Raw genomic sequence first — 18,348 nt, forward strand, 5'->3', positions numbered from 1 at the left:
ATACATACTGATTGCAATGTTTTCCCTCGTATCCGGGCAGACAGGCATCGCAACGAAAATCATTGATTCCTTCAAGTACACACGTTGGACTAAAACTGTAAGAAAAACAAAAAAACATGGCACCAGATGTACAGAAAGTCAAACATGGCAGAGTTTATCTAGTAGTTGGCGGGTAGAACTGTTGGCAGTAAAGTTGGAAACCTCAATTATTGCTAACATCAGAGACAGTTTTTGGTGGAAGTCAAGGTGTATATTATCTCAACTCAATATAAAATAATGGATAAGACATAACACTAAGAAATCACTTCATACCTTTCAATATAATTTTATATATTCTGAATCATAAATTCACAAATTTAGTAGAAATAAAACAAGAAGAAATGATTCCGTGACATAAATGTAACATGATACTAGACAGACATTAGACCCTGTTATACAGGAGTCGCCTATCTTACCTCTTCAAGTTGCCTCTAGGGCAGGCACACAGTGAGCAATCTGAGATGGACCCAGTCACTTTTCCATAATAGCCGGGGGCACAAATATGGCAATGATGTCCAGCAGTATGGTCTCTGCAACCCTGCAAAGTGGGATTGAACATGACATAACCGTGAGAATGTAACAAAAAGGGAAATATGTCATTCAATGAAAAGCTGGAACTTACTGAATATAACTATACCCGACGGGCTAAAAAATGTATCAAATCTGAATTATCTTTTTAACTATTTTTACAACATTTTCAGGCTCCCACACATATTTCTCGTACACAAAAAAAAGGTCAGATTTTCATCATTGGTTTTTTTATCAAAGTTTCACCAGAGCCTAGTCAGTGTCGGTTTTTACCATCAGAGTTTGGTCAAAACTTGGATGAAAAAAAAAAAAGAAAACAACAAAAAATTATGTACATTTGTCCAACTTCTCCTAGTCCTAGTACAGAGATGGCATCTAAGGGCTGTCAGCTGTTTCACGCACCCATAGACATGCATTGGCGGTTTTGATCTAATACTTGGATTAATATTTGACAATTCTCCATGCTCTTGTGAGGACTACTAGGTCCGAGGAAAGAAATCAGACATGTGAACAGCCCCATAGACGATCATAGGTATTAGTGCCAGCCATGGAAACGTGTGAAAGAGCCCGTACAAAAAGCTGAGATTAATGTTTGTTTACCTAGCAGAATTAATGATTATTAAACCTTTGTGTTTGCCCTTCTAGGTTCATACAACATTTACATAGATGTTTTCAATTAAACAATAAAAAATGAATCATTTAATATTTCCTTCAGTGTGAGTGTCTCAATGAATGTAGAGTCCAAGAATGAGCAGTGCATTCGCACCCCCACTTTATTGATTAGCTAAACTTTGAATGCAGTGGCAGCGAATGTTCTGCCCATTCAGGTTTAAAAGCAGCAGTAAAGTTCATAATTGCCACACATAAATGCTGATGTTAAATGTTGTTACAGCACCATCAATTAGTATCTGTCTGCAGTATTTACTATTGTATCTTTAAGATGGCCTAGTGCATTATGGGAGATACCTAGGCATGCTGGGTAGTGGCCACCATTTTAGGACAGCATTCTGTTGTGAACACATTTGGACTGGGTTCCGGTTTAGGGATCCCTCTTGTGGCCAGTGCTGTTAGTAGAGTTAGGGGTACTTTGCACACTACGACATCAGGTGCGATGTCGGTGGGGTCAAATCGAAAGTGACGCACATCCGGCGTCACTGTCGACATCGGAGTATGTCAATCCTTTTTACTCTGATTAACGAGCGCAAAAGCATCGAAATCGTATGATCGATGTAGCGTCGGTCATTTCCATAATTTCGGAAGGACCGATGTTACGATGTTGTTCCTTGTTCCTGCAGCAGTATACATCGCTGTGTGTGAAGCCGCAGGAGCGAGGAACATCGCCTTACCTGCGTCCCGGCTGCAATGAGGAAGGAAGGAGGTGGGCAGGATGTTTATGTCCCGCTCATCTCCGCCCCCCTGCTTCTATTGGCCGCCTGCCGTGTGACATCGCTGTGATGCCACACGACCCGCCCCCTTAGGAAGGAGGCAGTTCGCCGGCCAGAGTGACGTCGCAGAGCAGGTAATTGCATGTGAAGCTGCTGTAGCGATAATGTTCGCTACGGCAGCTATCACAAGATATCGCAGCTGCGACGGGGGCAGGGACTATTGCGCTCGGCATCGCTACCATTGGCTTGCGATGTCGTAGTGTGCAAAGTACCCCTTAGTCTGCTTAACAGACGCCAGACAGCTGAGGATGATTGGAAATCAGGCTGCTTAGACTGGGCCTATATAACTGAGTTTTGTTCTCTCGGTCTGGGCCAGTGATCAATGTTATCTCCTGTGGTGCTGTGGACATTCTGGGGCCTGCCCTATCTTCTGTTTCCACCTGAACTCCTTGCAGATAAGTTTCGTCTTTGTACCATTTGCTAGTTTGTTTCCACTTTCTTGTAATTTTTATTTCTGTAGTATTAAGGCTTGTTTCCTGGTTTTTGTTTAAGTGGAGTTCTGGGTGGAGTTGGATTATTCCCTGCTGGGAATGTGTGTGTACCCAGCTCCATATTCTGCAATTATTGTATTAGTGTTTTGCTTGGATCCCAGTAACACCAGAGTACTGATATAGTGGGGGAGAGATCGTGTGGTCTCAGTTGTTTCCTATCAGGTGTGTTGTTTTTTTGTTAGGGTTTTCTGCAGCTGCAGACAGTGCTCTTTTCTTTCCTTTCCTATATAGATAGTTTGGGCGTCATTTTTGGTGAATCTGTTTTCTACCAGTGTACTGTGTTTCATCTTGTCTCACTGGCTTTAAATGTTTGGGGGCTACCTATAATCTTTGGGGAACTGCTCCGTGGCAGCTTTCCTTGTTTTTCTCTCTTTAGGAACAATTAGCTCATCGGCTGTGTCGAGGCGACCAGGTCATCGTAGGCACGTCCTACGGCTATTTCTAGTTGTGTTGTCAGTTAGAGGTCTGCAGTCAACTGAGTTTTCAACCACTCTGGTTATTCTCTGGGTTTCCTAGTTTCTACCCCTTTGATCCTCCTTGATCACTGAATCATAACAGTATTCCTCACAGGGACCATGTGTGTTTGTGTCCTCCTGCAAAGCTCTTACGTAATACTCCATTATCCTTGATAAAGCATGTCTGGTAAGAGATTTATTTCTGTTTGTGACATTATAATGTTCAGATCTGTTATTAAGTTGCATAGCAGCCATTACACAAGGAGATTGTGTCTGTTAAGAATTCATGTGTTCATATGTACAGTCTCCATTTTGTAAGGCATGTCCTCTATTAATGTAACTATGGGGAGATAAGGTATGAACACCAGTGACTATGTAAGGGGAATACATGAAATAGCAGAAACTGCTGTGTGAATACTGACTTGAAAAATCCAATAGCTATATGCAAGAGTAAAAATGTGAAAAATGGAATCTGCATTACTGCCATGAACATATGAATCAAGAGAAATTTAGCTACTGAATTGATCAATGCAATAGAGCCCCAACACTACGCCAAAGTATTTCTCTACGTTGGGGTCCCTAGCTTGTGTGTGTCCTCTCATGCAGTTAAAAAACTTACCGTGTATGGGAAGCTGAGACCCAGGCTATTTATGCGTATGATATGGATTGGCAATAGGTGTGGTTGGGGAGGGTTCACAAACGAAAAAATGTATTAATGTAAGGCCGGGGCCACACGGGGACTACTGCGATCCTCGCATGGCACTCGGCTCACGCTGGAAGCACAGCGGGAGCCGAGTGTCATGCGAGTGTCATTGCGACTGAGATCCGATCGTGTGTCTTAGGCCTAAGGCTATGTGCGCATGTGTGTGCGCTCTGCAACGCAGCGTAAAAGTCACTGCATGTCCGCTTCAGAGTGCAGCTGAAAAGCTCTGTTCTGAAACTTTGGTGACTGCGTGAGCTCTGGATCCTGCTTCTCCCTATAGACAGAATTTAGACAGCATGCTAAGCGCACGAAAGAAGTTACATGTTGCTTTTTAGAACGCAGCGATTTGGCAGCATGCAAATCGCTGCGTTCTAAAACGTCAAGTGGGCATGGATTATGCACAATCTTCATAGATTGTGCAGGGGACGCAAGACGCATGCAGGTACGCATCAGTGCAATACGCGGCGTAACTGCATGCAAATACGCAACATGGGCACATAGCCTTAGGCCGGCGTCACACAGGACGATCTATCGTGCGATCACACGAGTGATCGTACCCGCCCCCCTCGTTTGCGCGTCACGGGCAATTAGTTGACCGTGGCGTACAAAGTTGTTAACCCCCTGTCACACGTACTTACCTCCCGGACGACGTCGCTATGGGCGGCGAACATCCTCTTTCTGAAGGGGGAGGGACGTTCGGCGTCACAGCGACGTCATACAGCGGCCGGCCAATAGAAGCGGAGGGGCGGAGATGAGCGGGACGTAACATCCCGCCCACCTCCTTCCTTCCGCATTGCTGGCGGGACACAGGTAAGCTGTGTTCGTCGTTCCCGGGGTGTCACACGGAGCGATTTGTGCTGCCTCGGGAACGATGAACAACTGAAGCATAGAAAGAGGACCGACATTTTGAAAATAAACGACGTGTCAACAAGCAACGATAAGGTGAGTATTTTTGCTCGTTCACAGTCGTTCGGAGGTGTCACTCGGTACGATATCTCTAACGATGCCGGATGTGCGTCACGGAATCCGTGACCACGACAACATATCGCCTGATATATCGTACCGTGTGACGCCGCCCTTAATGTCATTTGTGTGTACATTATGTGCTCAGTGCTTATCTGTGCTATTTGTATTCCTATAATTTTACCATATACTCATGCACACTGTTGACCAATAAACAAGTTAGACTACAGAAAACAGTCTGCTTATTTGGAAGACAGAAGAAGGTTTATTCTGTATGTCAGATTGCACACTGTGTGAACATTTATGAAGACAAAACAGTGAGCATGCTCGACCAAAGCTTAAAGGGTTATTCCCATCTCCAAGATCCTATCCCAATATGTAGTAGGTGTAATAATAATATCAGCAAATACCTCTGATTAGCTATGTCGCTTACCTCATGAGCAGGACATTGCAGTAGCTTAGCTATCCATGGTTATGACCACTCATATAGTGACATTTAGTTAGCTGCTAGTGGTCACCATCATGGAAACCTAAACTATTGCAGTGTTCTGCAAATGAGGAAAGTGAAGTAGATTTTCAGAAAATTTATGCTACATTTCTAATTGGAGGTATTTGCTAATATTATTATTATTACACATACTACTTACTGGGATGGGATCTTGGAGATGGGAATAAACCTTTAAAGTGAACTGGTCATGTGGAAAAACATTATTAACCTGTAGATATGGGGTTAATCTGCAGCTTAATAGCATTTGGAACCTGCCCGGCGCCTGCACATTAACCCCCTCTTTAATTCTTCTGGCAGTGTTCCAGTTTCAGTCATGCGGGCGGTGGCGGCGCAAGATCAGTCACTGCTCTGTGTATTGACAGTGGTAGCTGTAACCATGCCCCCTGCATTGACTGACAGCCACACTGCTTTAGAGAGGGCATTTACAGTCACTGCTCTCCATACACTGCTCTCCATATGCTCTGGCGTCGCCTCGATGACTGAAACTGGAATGCTGCTGGGAGGATTAAAGTACATTTCTTCCTGGCAGATGGGGTTTAATGTGCAGGCGCCGGGCAGGTTTAGAATGTTATTAACCTGCAGATTAACCCCATATTTGCAAGTTAATAGAATTTTTCCATGTGACAGGTTCACTTTAATGTAAATGAAAAAATCCCTTTCCCATTATGAGGGGCTCCAAGGATTGGATTCCCAATGACCAGCCACTTATCAAATATACCTATGAATAGGTGATAAGTTGTGATTGTTGCACTATTCCTTTAAGTTTAACCTATTTTTAAACACTTTGAGGCCTGAAACACACATCCGTGAAAACGCACGCACGTGTAATACGGGCCGTTTTTCTGTCCGTTTTCATGGTCTGTGTAGCATTGGTGTGAACAGCGTATGCTAACCGCGTGTGCAATGCCTGTGTGTGCGTGAGATTCGTAACTGACATGTGAGTGTGTTGCCCGTGTGCAATGGTACGTGTGTGATGCTAAATGACGTTGATGCATACCCGCAGACAGCAGACAGAGTTGCGCGCTGAGAATGAACTCGGGTGAACTTCACCCGAATTCATTGTCATACCGCGGCTCTGTCTGGGTGTCATGTACTGATTAGCGGTCACCCGTGAAGGACTCACCGGTGACCGCTAATCCCTGAGTGACTGAAGTGAGCAGCGCGATTAGCGCTGCTGTCACTCAGGCTACCCACGGCTAGCTGGATCCTCCACCCATGACCGCAACTCACCTGTGACTTCATCGCTGTCGCTCGGGCGACTTGCTGTCACAGTTCGAGGCTCCAGCGGTGGCCGCGAGTGACCTGAGTGACGTTTTCACTGATCGCGCTACTCAACTCAGTTGCTGCGTGGAGCTGACAGGAGCGGTGGTGTTCTTCTGCAGCTCCTGTCACTTTCATGTAGCAGAGCTGGAAGCGACGCGGGACCTCCTTGGATTACGCCGGACATGGTTGGCTTTTTGGGGCTTAATAAAATGGTGAACAAGGTTTTTTTTAAATGTTTATTATTTCAAATAAAGGATTTTTCTTTGTGTGTGTTTATTTACTTAAATTTTCAGATTAATCATGGAAGGTATCTCGGGGAGACGCCTGCAATGATTAATCTTGGACTTAGTGGTAGCTATGGGCTGCCATTAACTCCTTATTACCCCGATTGCCAACGCACCAGGGCAATTTCAAAATAGTAAAAGCCGCCGGAGTTTATTTAACAGCTGTGCAGCGCCGAGCCGGTGATTGGCGAACGGTGAGTATGAGAGAGAGGGGAGACTGACCGACAGACAGAGAGAGGGACAGACAGACAGAGAGAGACCGACCGACGGACTGAGGGAGATTGACCGACATACACAGGAAAAGAAAGAATGACCGACATCGCTACAAAAAAGCACAAAATGTACACGGAGCATACGGAGATGCATCTGTGTCACGTACTTGTGCGCACCAAACCATTGACTTTCATGGTGTCCGTGTGTGCGTGTTCCGTGCAGAAAACTGACATGCTTCCGTGCAAAACGGAAACACATATGGATCACGTACACACACACATGGACATTATGGAATAATGCACGTGTGACCTCAAACATAGCCTAACATTGGTGCACATTTGTCCGTGTCTCCGGTATATACGGAAACGGACCAAACACGCACGTGTTTAATGGATGTGTGTTGGAGGCCTGAGATGTATCGCACCCACCGCTGTTGTCTTGTAAGATTTATGAGCACTTATGAGCATTGTCAGCAGTTTACCATCCATTTCACTGTGAAAACCTCATTAGAGTATAAAAACCTCCCTGTCCTAGATCCTGCCTGACTCAGTTAATAAATGAATCCGGACTGATACAGAGCAGACAACAGTAAAATACTATTAAATGGATTATAGAATATCAAGTCATTAAAGTCCTGCACTTACCATGCATTCTCCGGTATGTGGATCACAAAGCTCGCTGTGGTTACTGCACTGACAAGGAACACAGGGGGCAATAAATGGCTCCGACCTGAGCACATTCACTTCTGTCACCATCTCTCTGTAGTAGCCAGGTGCGCACTCCTGAAGAATAAAGGGATAAAACGTCTTATATGGAGCAGATCCATTCCCCACTACAGGAACCCAGAAGTGATGGAGGATGCTGCACAACGCACCTGACATGAGAGGCCGGTATATCCAGGAGGACACTCACAGATCTCAATAAGTTGAGCTGCCTCCCGCCCAGAATGCATTTCAGTTGCTTCCACCGCAATGTCCATTGAGATATTTGATATCCTATTAATGATGAGGTACAATACAGTACGTAACTACATAAATCTTATTAGCAACAGAACTTATATTTCAGCTGCAGTATGAACATTACCAAAAATAATTTAGAAAATGTACCTATACATTATTTATAATATGATAGTCATGCATTTCATTTTGTTTTATTATTTTATTAATAGTATTATTATTATTATTATTATTGTTATTATTATTATTAGCTGCATTAACAGTTTAGGTTTCAGTGCTGAAATCTCCTAACATTACTTGATGATTCAATATCTGCCCAGAACTGATCCGAAAATCCTTATTCTGCAAATTGTAAACTTTACATTATACACTGTACAGTAATCAGTGGTAACAACAGCTAAATGTGCTACAAGGGCTCAGCTATATTACTAATGTATACAGTTATTTTATTATATGTAGATTAGAAGTCTATAGAAGATGTTTAAGCTGTGTTTAAAGGTTGTGTTTTCCTTCACTGGCCTTAAAATGCCATTTTCTTTCCCTGGTATAGACTTGCTGTTGTCCTGAATCTGGTATCATTTTCAGTTTGTCCCTATGCCTCTCTATTCCTAAAGGCCCCGTTACACGCAACAACGTATCTAATGATATATTGCCGGGGTCACGGATTCCGTGACACACATCCGGCATCGTTAGCGACATCGTTGCGTGTGACACCAACGAACGGCCGTTAACGATGGAAAATACTCACCAAAACGTCCATCGTTGACACGTCGTTCATTTTCAAAAAATCGTTGGTTGTTGAGGACACAGGTTGTTTGTCGTTCCCGTGGCAGCACACATCGCTATGATGAACTACAGCTTACCTGTGTCCTCAACGAGCACCGAGGTGGGAGTGACGGAGTTGCGGCTGCTCTCCGCCCCTCCACTTCTATTGGCGGCGCGCTCTGTGACGCCGAACGAATCTCCCCCTTTCAGGGGAGGTTGTTCACCGACCACAGTGGCGTCGTTAGGGAGGGCTGTACGTGACACGGACAAGCGAAATTGTGCGCCACGAGCAGTGATTTGCCCGTGACGCACAAACGACAGGGGCGGGTGTTATCGCTAGTGATATCGCTCCGTGTAAAGCCCCCTTTAGAGATGGATATCTCTTCTCTGTATGTAGATCTAGTCTTTTGGACCAAAGGGATGTGGTACTCAAAAAAACTCCCACAGATAAAAGTTGAGGACCATGCCTATTTAGATAAAAAGACTAGGCCTACATATAGGGAAGAGAAGGCAAAATCCTAGGAATAGAGAGAGTCGCAAGTATAAAATAAAAATGGCACCATATTCAAAAAGACAGTCATTACTCCTGGTAAAAAAAAAAAAATATGTATGGCAAATGACAGATCGTATGTAAGTATGAGACTAAAATTATTGTTCTATTTAGCAGAATAGTCCTTGTAATGGAAAATAATGCCTTATACCTATATAAAATTATTATTTAATTTTTACATGAAAACATTGCAGCCTATACACTTCTATTCTCCATAGTATTACTCAATATATTCACAAAGAGCAGATTGTTGCAGAAACTTCTTTTGACTATCACACTTATTTAAATGGATCTGAAATCCATGTTCTTCTTCCATAAACTGCTCCATTCAGATGTATGGAACAGATTATTAGTTGCAAAAACTCTGCTGTGTGAATACATCCTCCTTACTGGCAGTAATCATAAAGCACAGGGCTAGCATTGTATGTTTTGCCCCATGGCTGAAAAGATGAAAGTTAGGGATAGAAAGCACAATAGGATCTTACCCAATAAAGATGGTTTAATTCTACGCGTTTCAAAGTGTGTCCTCACTTCTTCATCGGGAATTGGTGGATTTTTCTGATGAAGAAGTGAGGATACACATTGAAACGCGTAGAATAAAACCCCCTATTCTCCAGTATTTTTGGATTTCTGTCATTCCTACAGCAGCGCAGAAATAGTTCCACCATTATTCAGTTCTTTATCTCGCCTCATGGCTAGGATACTTTCATACAGACCATGCTCAGCTTTAGGCATCTTTCACATGTCCGTGCAAAACACACCTATTTTGCATGGTCCATGGTGTAGGTGCATATGTTTGTGCGTGTGTCCATGTGTGTTCAGCATGTGCTATGCCTGTGCAATCTGTGTGACATCCGGATAGCACACTGACAGCATGAACTTTTATACTTGCCTGTCCCTGGTGCTACTGTCTCCAGCGCTGCTGCTGCTGCCGGGTCCGCGGTGCAATGAATATGCATGAGCATAATGAGCAGGCCTGGAAGCAAGTAAAAGAAGCGCCGAAGACAGCAGGGCTGGAGACAGGTGAGTATAAAAAATCATTTTATTTCAAAGACACGTATTTTCTCCGGTACTTGTCACACTGATCTCACATTAATCACATCAGTGTGTGGTCCATGTGACATAAGTGCTGCTGGAGAAAAACGGACATGTCACTGTCTGGAGCACATGGACACACGTGTGCTCCACATGGACACACGTCCATGTGACGCCCTGGACTAGCCAGGTTGTTACAGGTAGGCCCTTACACAAACCCCCCCTTTAATAAGGTGACAGCAGCCAACCTACAAGACCCTTGTCACCTCCCTTCCGGGTTTGATGTTCACACCAGGGGGGCGGAGCCAGGTGGTTGGCTCCACCCACCGATGAGTTCACAGGCCCTGAGGCGGGAAAAACAGTGCAGTTCCCCCTTGGGGAGCACAGGAGTAGTCTGTAGTTTTGACAGTGAAGTGGAGTGGAGTGAAGTTCAAGGACAGACCTGCGTCCAGGTCTACCATAGTCTACAACAGGTGTCTGGGTTGGAGCCCAGTCACTTCTGGCAAGGAGGCAAATGGTGGTGGCCGCCTGCAGGAGCTGGGATTACAGCCGGTGGGACCGTAGGGACCGGGGACGGGCGGTGGCCCACCGGTACTGAACTGGGGAACCGAATGGAAACCGGAGCACCAGGAGGAGTACTCAGACCCAGTACGATGCCCAGAAACAACTGGGATGAGTCAAATCAACTGATTGAGGACTGGACTATTTAGGCCCTTTCCCACCTAAGACCCGACTGAAGACAACAGCCCAACCATTAGGGTAAAGCCACCGCCCAGGCATAGAGATCCGACGGGCCAGCGTCTGCGGGCAAACAGAGCTCTCCCAGCACACATCAGGCTGGGGAGCGGACTACCGTTGCTCAGGCATAGGAGTCGTCATTTCTACACAAGTGAGGTGCAGGAGAAAGGCGGAAACCACCAACCTGAAAAGTGGAAAAGCGCAGCCTGCTGCGGGCACCGTTCACCATCTTGTTTGGCTTACCAAAGACTCCAGTGTGTTTGTAATAGTGAGTACAACAGTGCCTTCGGGCCGCGCACCGCGCCGCACCGACACGCCAGTACCATCCATTCCCCCGCCTCAGCACCTCCCTCGGGCCCCCGGGACCATCACTCCCCCTACTTACGGAGGAGTCAACACCAAGCTGTGCAACACCGTCCCCGAGAGCCTAGTCAACGGCAGCGGTGGTGTCCATCCATTCACCACAACCCATGGGTGGTGTCACAAACTCAAATCCCCTACAAACAACCGCGGCTCCGGCTGTGGACCTCTCCACCGAAGTCCCTACGTGTAGCGCAAACCCCCTTTCAGAGCGACGTGATACCCGGGTCCGTGAGGAGCTCGAGCCACCCACCGACGAGCACGGATCCGAGCTGCTCGGCAGCCAGCTGAGCCCCGGGGCGGCACAGCCATATAAAAATATGGAGGTGTTTGGAGACCCATTGATTTTGATGGCTCTACATGTGTCTGTGTCTCCAGTACATGTGAAAATGGACGTCACAAGTACCAAAACACGGACGTGTGAAGGAGGCCTCAGAAAGAGTGGAACTCTGGTCAAAAAGTTTAAAGTAGGGCCTTACATATTGTACCATCACACTCAAACATTTAGGTTGCACTTACATGCGGTGAGTTTAGACTGTTAAACAAGTGGGATCGACAATCTTGAAGTCATTCAGCACTTGTGTCTACATAGGTAGATGCAGAATGATGGGCACAGAACGATCACTAGTAGATCATTCTGTCCCCATATGACATCATGTTATCAGCAGTACCTCTGCAGTTTGCACCAGACAATGTGCTGCTGAGAACTAGGATTTTTGTTCCGTCATAATGAATGAACAGCATTTTGCTCATTAGATTGACGACATGTTTACACTTATGAACTCTCGTCTGGGATTTATAAATGGATGCTACATATACACTGTATGTGACACAAACACTGTCTGTTACACACATGTTTATACAAACACATAGCACACACGCATGCTTACACCAAGCATATACACATATAGAGTGGCAAGGGGCGGTAGTCACAGGTGAGGAATTGACTCCAGATACCCCAGCATGCTACATGAAAGACATGGTCCTAGTTGAGTGTGTCACGTGGGCATGTTACAGTTGGCTTCGGCTGGTCAGGAACTGATGACGACCCACTTCAGCAAGGAGACCACTAGTTCAGTGTCTACATATATTCTTTACTGAACGTCTCTTCCATAACAACTTTACACACACAACTTCCAGGTCATTTCAGTTTTACAACACATCTTCAAACACATATAGTATTCAGCTTTGAGTTGTTCACAACCCAGTCCAGCACAACAGTCAAATCCGTGACAGTCACTTTCCTTTACCACGGCTCCATACCTATTCTCATTGTAGAGGAGGCTGTAAGGGAGTTTTGATCACCATGGTCAGAATAGCGCCTTATGCTCCCATTCGCTTCCATATCCACGTCTCTTCTCACAGATGAGGGGGTAGGGGGTTTTCCAAGACTGTCACAGTGTAGCCTTGTGCTCTCAAACGCTTGGGGAGACTGCACCCCGAACAGTTGTTTCCTTTAATGTACAAGAGTGTCCTGACCTGTTCATAGGCGGATTATAATGAGGGCAATCTGGGCTACCGCCCAGGGCCCGAGGCTCCAGGGGGCCCTTGCTCAGATTGCCCTCATCTATTATCAGTGGTGGTCCGTGAGCGATGTGATTCCTGCTGTGCAGTATCAGTTGTGGAGCGGTAGAAATCCCCTGTGGCCAGGTTAGAATGTACTTGCTGATGTGAGGTGATCATGTGACCGGAAGGGGCGGTGCTTCCTCGTCCAGTGCAATCATTGATCGGTGTTTACTGTGGCTGGTGGAGGAAGTGAAATAAGTGAGGATCTGCAGCGTGGATCAAGGTGCTTTTTGGATTATTAGGGTGATAAATGTTAGGTGATGCCTGTTTTGTTTTATTTTTTGTGGAGGGGGGCGGCAACGTTTAGGTCCTGAAAAGGAACCTTGTACAATGAACAGGGAATGGCCGGGGGGGTTGTTTTGTTAAAAAAAATCCTAGTGTGAAAGCAGCCTTTTAGGCTGCTTTCACACTACGTTTTTTTTAACATGCGTCCTGAACGTTTTAACGCAAAAACGGATCCAGTGCAAATGCGTTTTCATTTTAATGCATTTGCAATGGACTCGCGTCTACATGCGTTCACATGCGTTTGCGTGTGTTATTGTCAGGATCCAGCGACTTGCAGTTTTTTAACATTTTTCAAAAACGCTACTTGTAGCGTTTTTGAGCTGCGTCCAAATACTGCATATTGCTGGATTCTGACTAAACAGCACACAAACGCATGTGAACACTGGCATGCTGATGAACTGGATCCTGCTTGACCAGAAATCAGCCTGGCATGATCACGGTCTCTCTCTTTCTCTATCTCCTCTCCTCTCTTCCCTCTGCTCTCCTCTCCTTTCTTCTCCCCTCCCCACACCCTGGTTAGGAACACCAGAGTCACACACAAATCCTTGTTGCCTCCCTCCAGGGGCTGATATCCACACCAGGTGGGGTGGAGCCAGGCGGTTGGCTCCACCCACCAAGGAGTTCACAGTCCTGGAGGCGGGAAAAGGAAAGAGAACTAGAAGGGAAAGTGAAGTGGAAGGAGGGAAGTGGTAGTAGAGGAGCAGACTGACAGTGTCCGGGTACGTGGCCTGGGCACATACAGCAAGGTTGGCAGACGGTGGTGACCGTCTGCAGGAGAGGCCGATTGCCGCACAACCGTAAGGACCGGGGAAGGGCGGTGGCCCGCCGGTACCGGACCGGGGAGCGAAGAGAGGCCAGTGCCATTCGGCAGGGCCTACGGACCCCGACCAGGCTTGGAGTCGCCGTTAAACCGGTCAAATCCGTCAGCGACGGGAACCTCCGGGGTTTCCCAGCAGCAAAGACCCGACCGAAGGCAACCACCCAACCGTGAAGGGAAATACAGCTACCGCCACAGCTAGAGTTCCCAGGGCCAGTGCCTGCGGGCAAAAGGGGCTCCTCTGGCAACTACACCGCTGGGGAGCGGGTCACCAATGGGAAGCCATCGGGGGCCGAAAACACATCAAAGGTGCAGGGAGAGACAGTCACCGCCAACCTACCGGGAGTGACCGCCGCAGCCGTCAGTGGGACCCGTCCATCCAGCCGTTTGTTTTACCAGAGACTCTGTGTACATAACTGGCTGAGTGAGTACCACTGTGCTGCCTGGCACTGCGCTGCCGTCCCCGCGACCCTAATCCTCTCCAACTCCTGCCATCCACCCTCCAGTCACCATCACCGGGCCCTGGGACCACCAAACCCCCCTCCTACCCACGGAGGGGAGAGAAACACCTCAGCTGCTCCCTGTCATCGCTCCCGGGATCCCCGTCCAGAGCAGCAGTGGTGTCCCATTATCAGTACAAACCGTGGGTGGCATCACGAACTGACTTCCCAAACCCAGAAATCATCCCCTTTCACTCATGGGCGAGGAGCGCCGCTCGAGTCCCCGGATCCGGCCCACCGCTCGAGCCACCGAGCAGCAGCAGCGCCGGACCCGAGCGTGGTGAGCGCAGCGTCTCCTCCTCCGCCCGCGACACATAGAAAAACGCATGTGTTATTTTACAGGATCCTGTCACTTTAAGTTTATGGGCGTGCATTGGAGTCATGTGATCGGGAGTGAGGGGAACTGAACGTGACAGACTGGAAATTCAGACGCAGCTGGGGCTAAAGAGAGAGGAGAAGAGAGTCGAGAGGAGAGGGAAGAGAGGAGAGGGAAGAGAGGGGAGGGAAGAGAGGAGAGGGAAGGAAGGAGAGGAAGAGAGCAGAGGGAAGAGAGCAGAGAGGAGAGGAGAGGGAAGAGAGCAGAGAGGAGAGGAGAGGGAAGAGAGCAGAGAGGAGAAGGAAGAGAGGAGAAGAGAGAAGAATGGAGAATAGAGGAAGAGAGAGCAGAGAGGAAGAGAGAGGAAGAGAGGAGAGAGCAGAGAGGAAGAGAGAGGAGAGAGCAGAAAGGAAGAGAGAGCAGAGAAGAAGAGGAGAGAGGAGAGGAGGGAGAGGAGAGAGAGAAGAGAGACTGATCACGCCAGGCTTGTTTCTGGCCAAACAGGATTCTGTTTATCAGCATGCCAGCGTTCACATGCGTTTCAGCACTGTTTAGTATTTGGACGTTTTTTAGGTTATAGCTTTGGCAACTATTTTTCAGAAATTATCTGTTTCAGGTGTATGATGATGGACCCGTCACATGACCTGTGTAGGGATGGGGGGCCCACAGAGCCTGAATAGCCCAGGGCCCTGGTTATCCTTAATCCGCCCCTGGACCTGTTACCTTTCAGGCTTGGGACCTTGTTGCTAACATCCCATCCTCTGAACCCTCCTGCCTGGGGCAACTTCGTTAGATGGACTGTCTCTAGCCTCGGCATTGTCTCGCATTCTATGACTTAGTCAATATTTCAGGATCACACTATTTCAATTCAGTCCCCTGTCTCCTTTTGATGCCACAGGCCGCCCACTATAGACGCCCTTGACGACCTACAGACCATACGTCCATTTCTGCAACTCACTGGGTCTACTCTTCCCTAAATATCTAGAAGGGAAATATCTCTTTCCTATGAGTTAACCCCTTCCATTGTGGTCTAGTCCCAAAACTTAACTACTTCCTGCCCTACAGTCTGGCAACTACATACAAAAGTGTTATACATTATACACTATATCACAATCCACAATATTTACAATTGACACATACCATAACTCACATTACACTACAGGACAGCATAGAGCAGTATATCACTATTGTGCATCGCAGACTTACCTGCTCTGTTGTACTCCATAGCCATATGATGCCTTAATAAGAATGTAATCAATGTTGCTTAGAACAGACATGAAATCCTTTCTTGCAACTGAATTTTCGGACACAGAGTTATGATATTTCCAATTATCCTGCATTAACATATGGGAGAATGACACAGCTATGTTGTTTATACTGTATATACAATGCATAACATCAGGTGTATATTGTATTTACTGATAGATTAACATGCAAAAGGCAACAACATATTGTCTTGTATTAATGAAGGTGAGACATCTATGGATTATTTTACCCTTTAATAAATCACTATTTCAACCATATCTTGAATTCTGCACAAACTCATAAAAAAGATATCAAAGAACTAAACAGAGTACAGAAAAGGACAACTAAATTAATATAAGCTGTGGAGATAGGTTATCAAAACTAAACAAATTTATTCAGGAAGAGGAGAGGCTGAAGGGGAATTATATCTTTATATCAGGGGTGAGGAACAAGTCCTTTTCTTATGCACCCGGGAAGATCCCAGGGACTGCAGTGATCAGGCCATCAGTCAAGTTTTGGTGGCTGGTGGCCCTTTAATTTCTCTTTACACAACGAGCAAGTGCACGCACCGTTCACTACAGAATGCTGTAATACATACAGTAAAAGAGTACTCTGTGGGTGGAGTTGGTGCACTCTGCTGCACTCTTGTCCCCCCTGTCACATCTCCAATGTGATATACATGCTGCAGCTCCAGAGTCTTCTAGGTGTTGTACATGCTCCCATATCTCTTATGTAATTTATATGCTCTAGCCTCAGTGTCTCCCATGTGATGTATATGCTTGACGCCCAGTGACTCGCATGTAAAGTATATGCTTAAGCCCCAGTGACTTCCATTTGATGTATATGTGTGCCGCCCCCATGGAAGCAGCCGAGCTGCTCGGATCCGGGTTTGCTGTGGCTCGAGGGTCTCTGGACCTGGGGGTCATGCGGCCACTCGAGTGAAAGGGTGTATTTACAGGGGAGTCGACGCCACCCGTGGTGTGTGGTGATTGGGAGTACCACCGCTGCCGTTGGGAGTACCCGGGGATGATGGAGCGGGGACAGCAAGGTGTTGTAACCCTCCACGGGTAGGGGGTGCCCCGGGACTCAGCGAGGGGTGCCATGGGGTGCAGGGGTCACTCTCGTACTCACTCAGTTCATAGGCAGACACTGACAACAGGGTAAACCAAGTCTCTGGGTGCCGCTGCCGCTGAGGGGAGCTTGTCCGGGTCTCGTCCCCAAGTGGTGCTGCCTGGTGATCCGTAACCTGCCTCCTAGCACTTAGTTTGACTTCAACTTGATGGCCCAGTAGCATAGAACTAGCCGGGCCCTGCTCCCTACTGTGGCTAAGTATGGGAGCTTGCTCTCAGGGCTCATGCTTGGGATTTTCTGGACCGTTTTGGTTGGAAAGTCCTATTCCCCTCGTTGCGCTAATGCCCCGATTCTGGACTGGGTGATGACGGATTGTAAAGACTGGGTTCTCCTCAGGTGAATTGTCGGGTTGCCTAAAGCCACTCCCTGACATTGGGTCCGTGTACCCCGTCGTGTCTTCGGTCCAGGACCGGTGATAGTGCTAGGCTGCTGGCTGTCCTCCTCAACAGGTCCGACCACCTCACCGCAATCCCCTGCGACCGAGGGTCCGACTCCTCTAGGCCCAGACCACCGTCTGCAACCTAGGCAGTTACTGTAGGAGTCACCACTCCCGACTTCCTCTGAGCTCCTCTCAGCTTGAGGGCTACTCCAACTCTCTCTCTACTCACAGACAGACTCACTACACTCCTCACCTCCCCTCCCTGACCCCCCAGGTGGGCAGCTCTATTCCACTCAAGCCGTCCACTGGTGTGTCAGGTGGGTGTGGTGCAGGGTGTCTCTAGGGTTTGATTTGCTGTTGGAGGAAAACCATTTAATTAGGGACCCAGAACCAAGAGGGAGGCGGAATACTGTGCAGCTTGTGCAGTACCCTGTGATGACCTGATAGTCCAGGGGCGTCACATATGCTCCAGCTCCAGTGTCTCCCATGTTATGTATATCCACTAGTTCTCCACTGTATCCCAAGTGATATATATACAGCAGCATCAGCATTTAATATGTGATGTACTGTATATGCTCCAGTGTCTCCTATGTGATGCATACTGGAGAAAAAAAGGTTCTTTGCCGCGCTGAAAACCACGAACATCAATGTCATAAAAACAATGTTCTTTTTATTTAAACATCAAACGCGTTTCAGAGACTCATCTGTCTCCTTCCTCAGGGGGAAAAAAACAATTTTGTATGTGATTTTTGTATTTTTTTTTTTTTTTTTTACAAAAAAAAAGTCTGTGATGCACTTCTTTAGATAATCCAG

At 46.9% G+C, this 18,348-nt stretch overlaps 1 protein-coding gene across 2 annotated transcripts in view; it reads right to left on the reverse strand.

Annotated features, from left to right (window-relative positions):
* Nucleotides 1-18,348, reverse strand: part of LAMA1 (laminin subunit alpha 1) — a 306,682-nt gene that overhangs the window by 93,291 nt on the left and 195,043 nt on the right. For both annotated transcript variants that reach the window (XM_075314522.1, XM_075314523.1), the window contains exons 27-31: nt 15,987-16,114; nt 7,767-7,887; nt 7,537-7,674; nt 456-577; nt 9-95 (exon numbers count right to left, since the gene is read on the reverse strand). In XM_075314522.1, coding sequence (XP_075170637.1) covers nt 9-95; nt 456-577; nt 7,537-7,674; nt 7,767-7,887; nt 15,987-16,114 — 596 coding nt within the window. The remainder of the gene's footprint in view (nt 1-8; nt 96-455; nt 578-7,536; nt 7,675-7,766; nt 7,888-15,986; nt 16,115-18,348) is intronic.

The sequence above is a fragment of the Anomaloglossus baeobatrachus genome, chromosome 6 (genome assembly GCF_048569485.1).
Source record: "Anomaloglossus baeobatrachus isolate aAnoBae1 chromosome 6, aAnoBae1.hap1, whole genome shotgun sequence".
NCBI lineage: Eukaryota > Metazoa > Chordata > Amphibia > Anura > Aromobatidae > Anomaloglossus > Anomaloglossus baeobatrachus.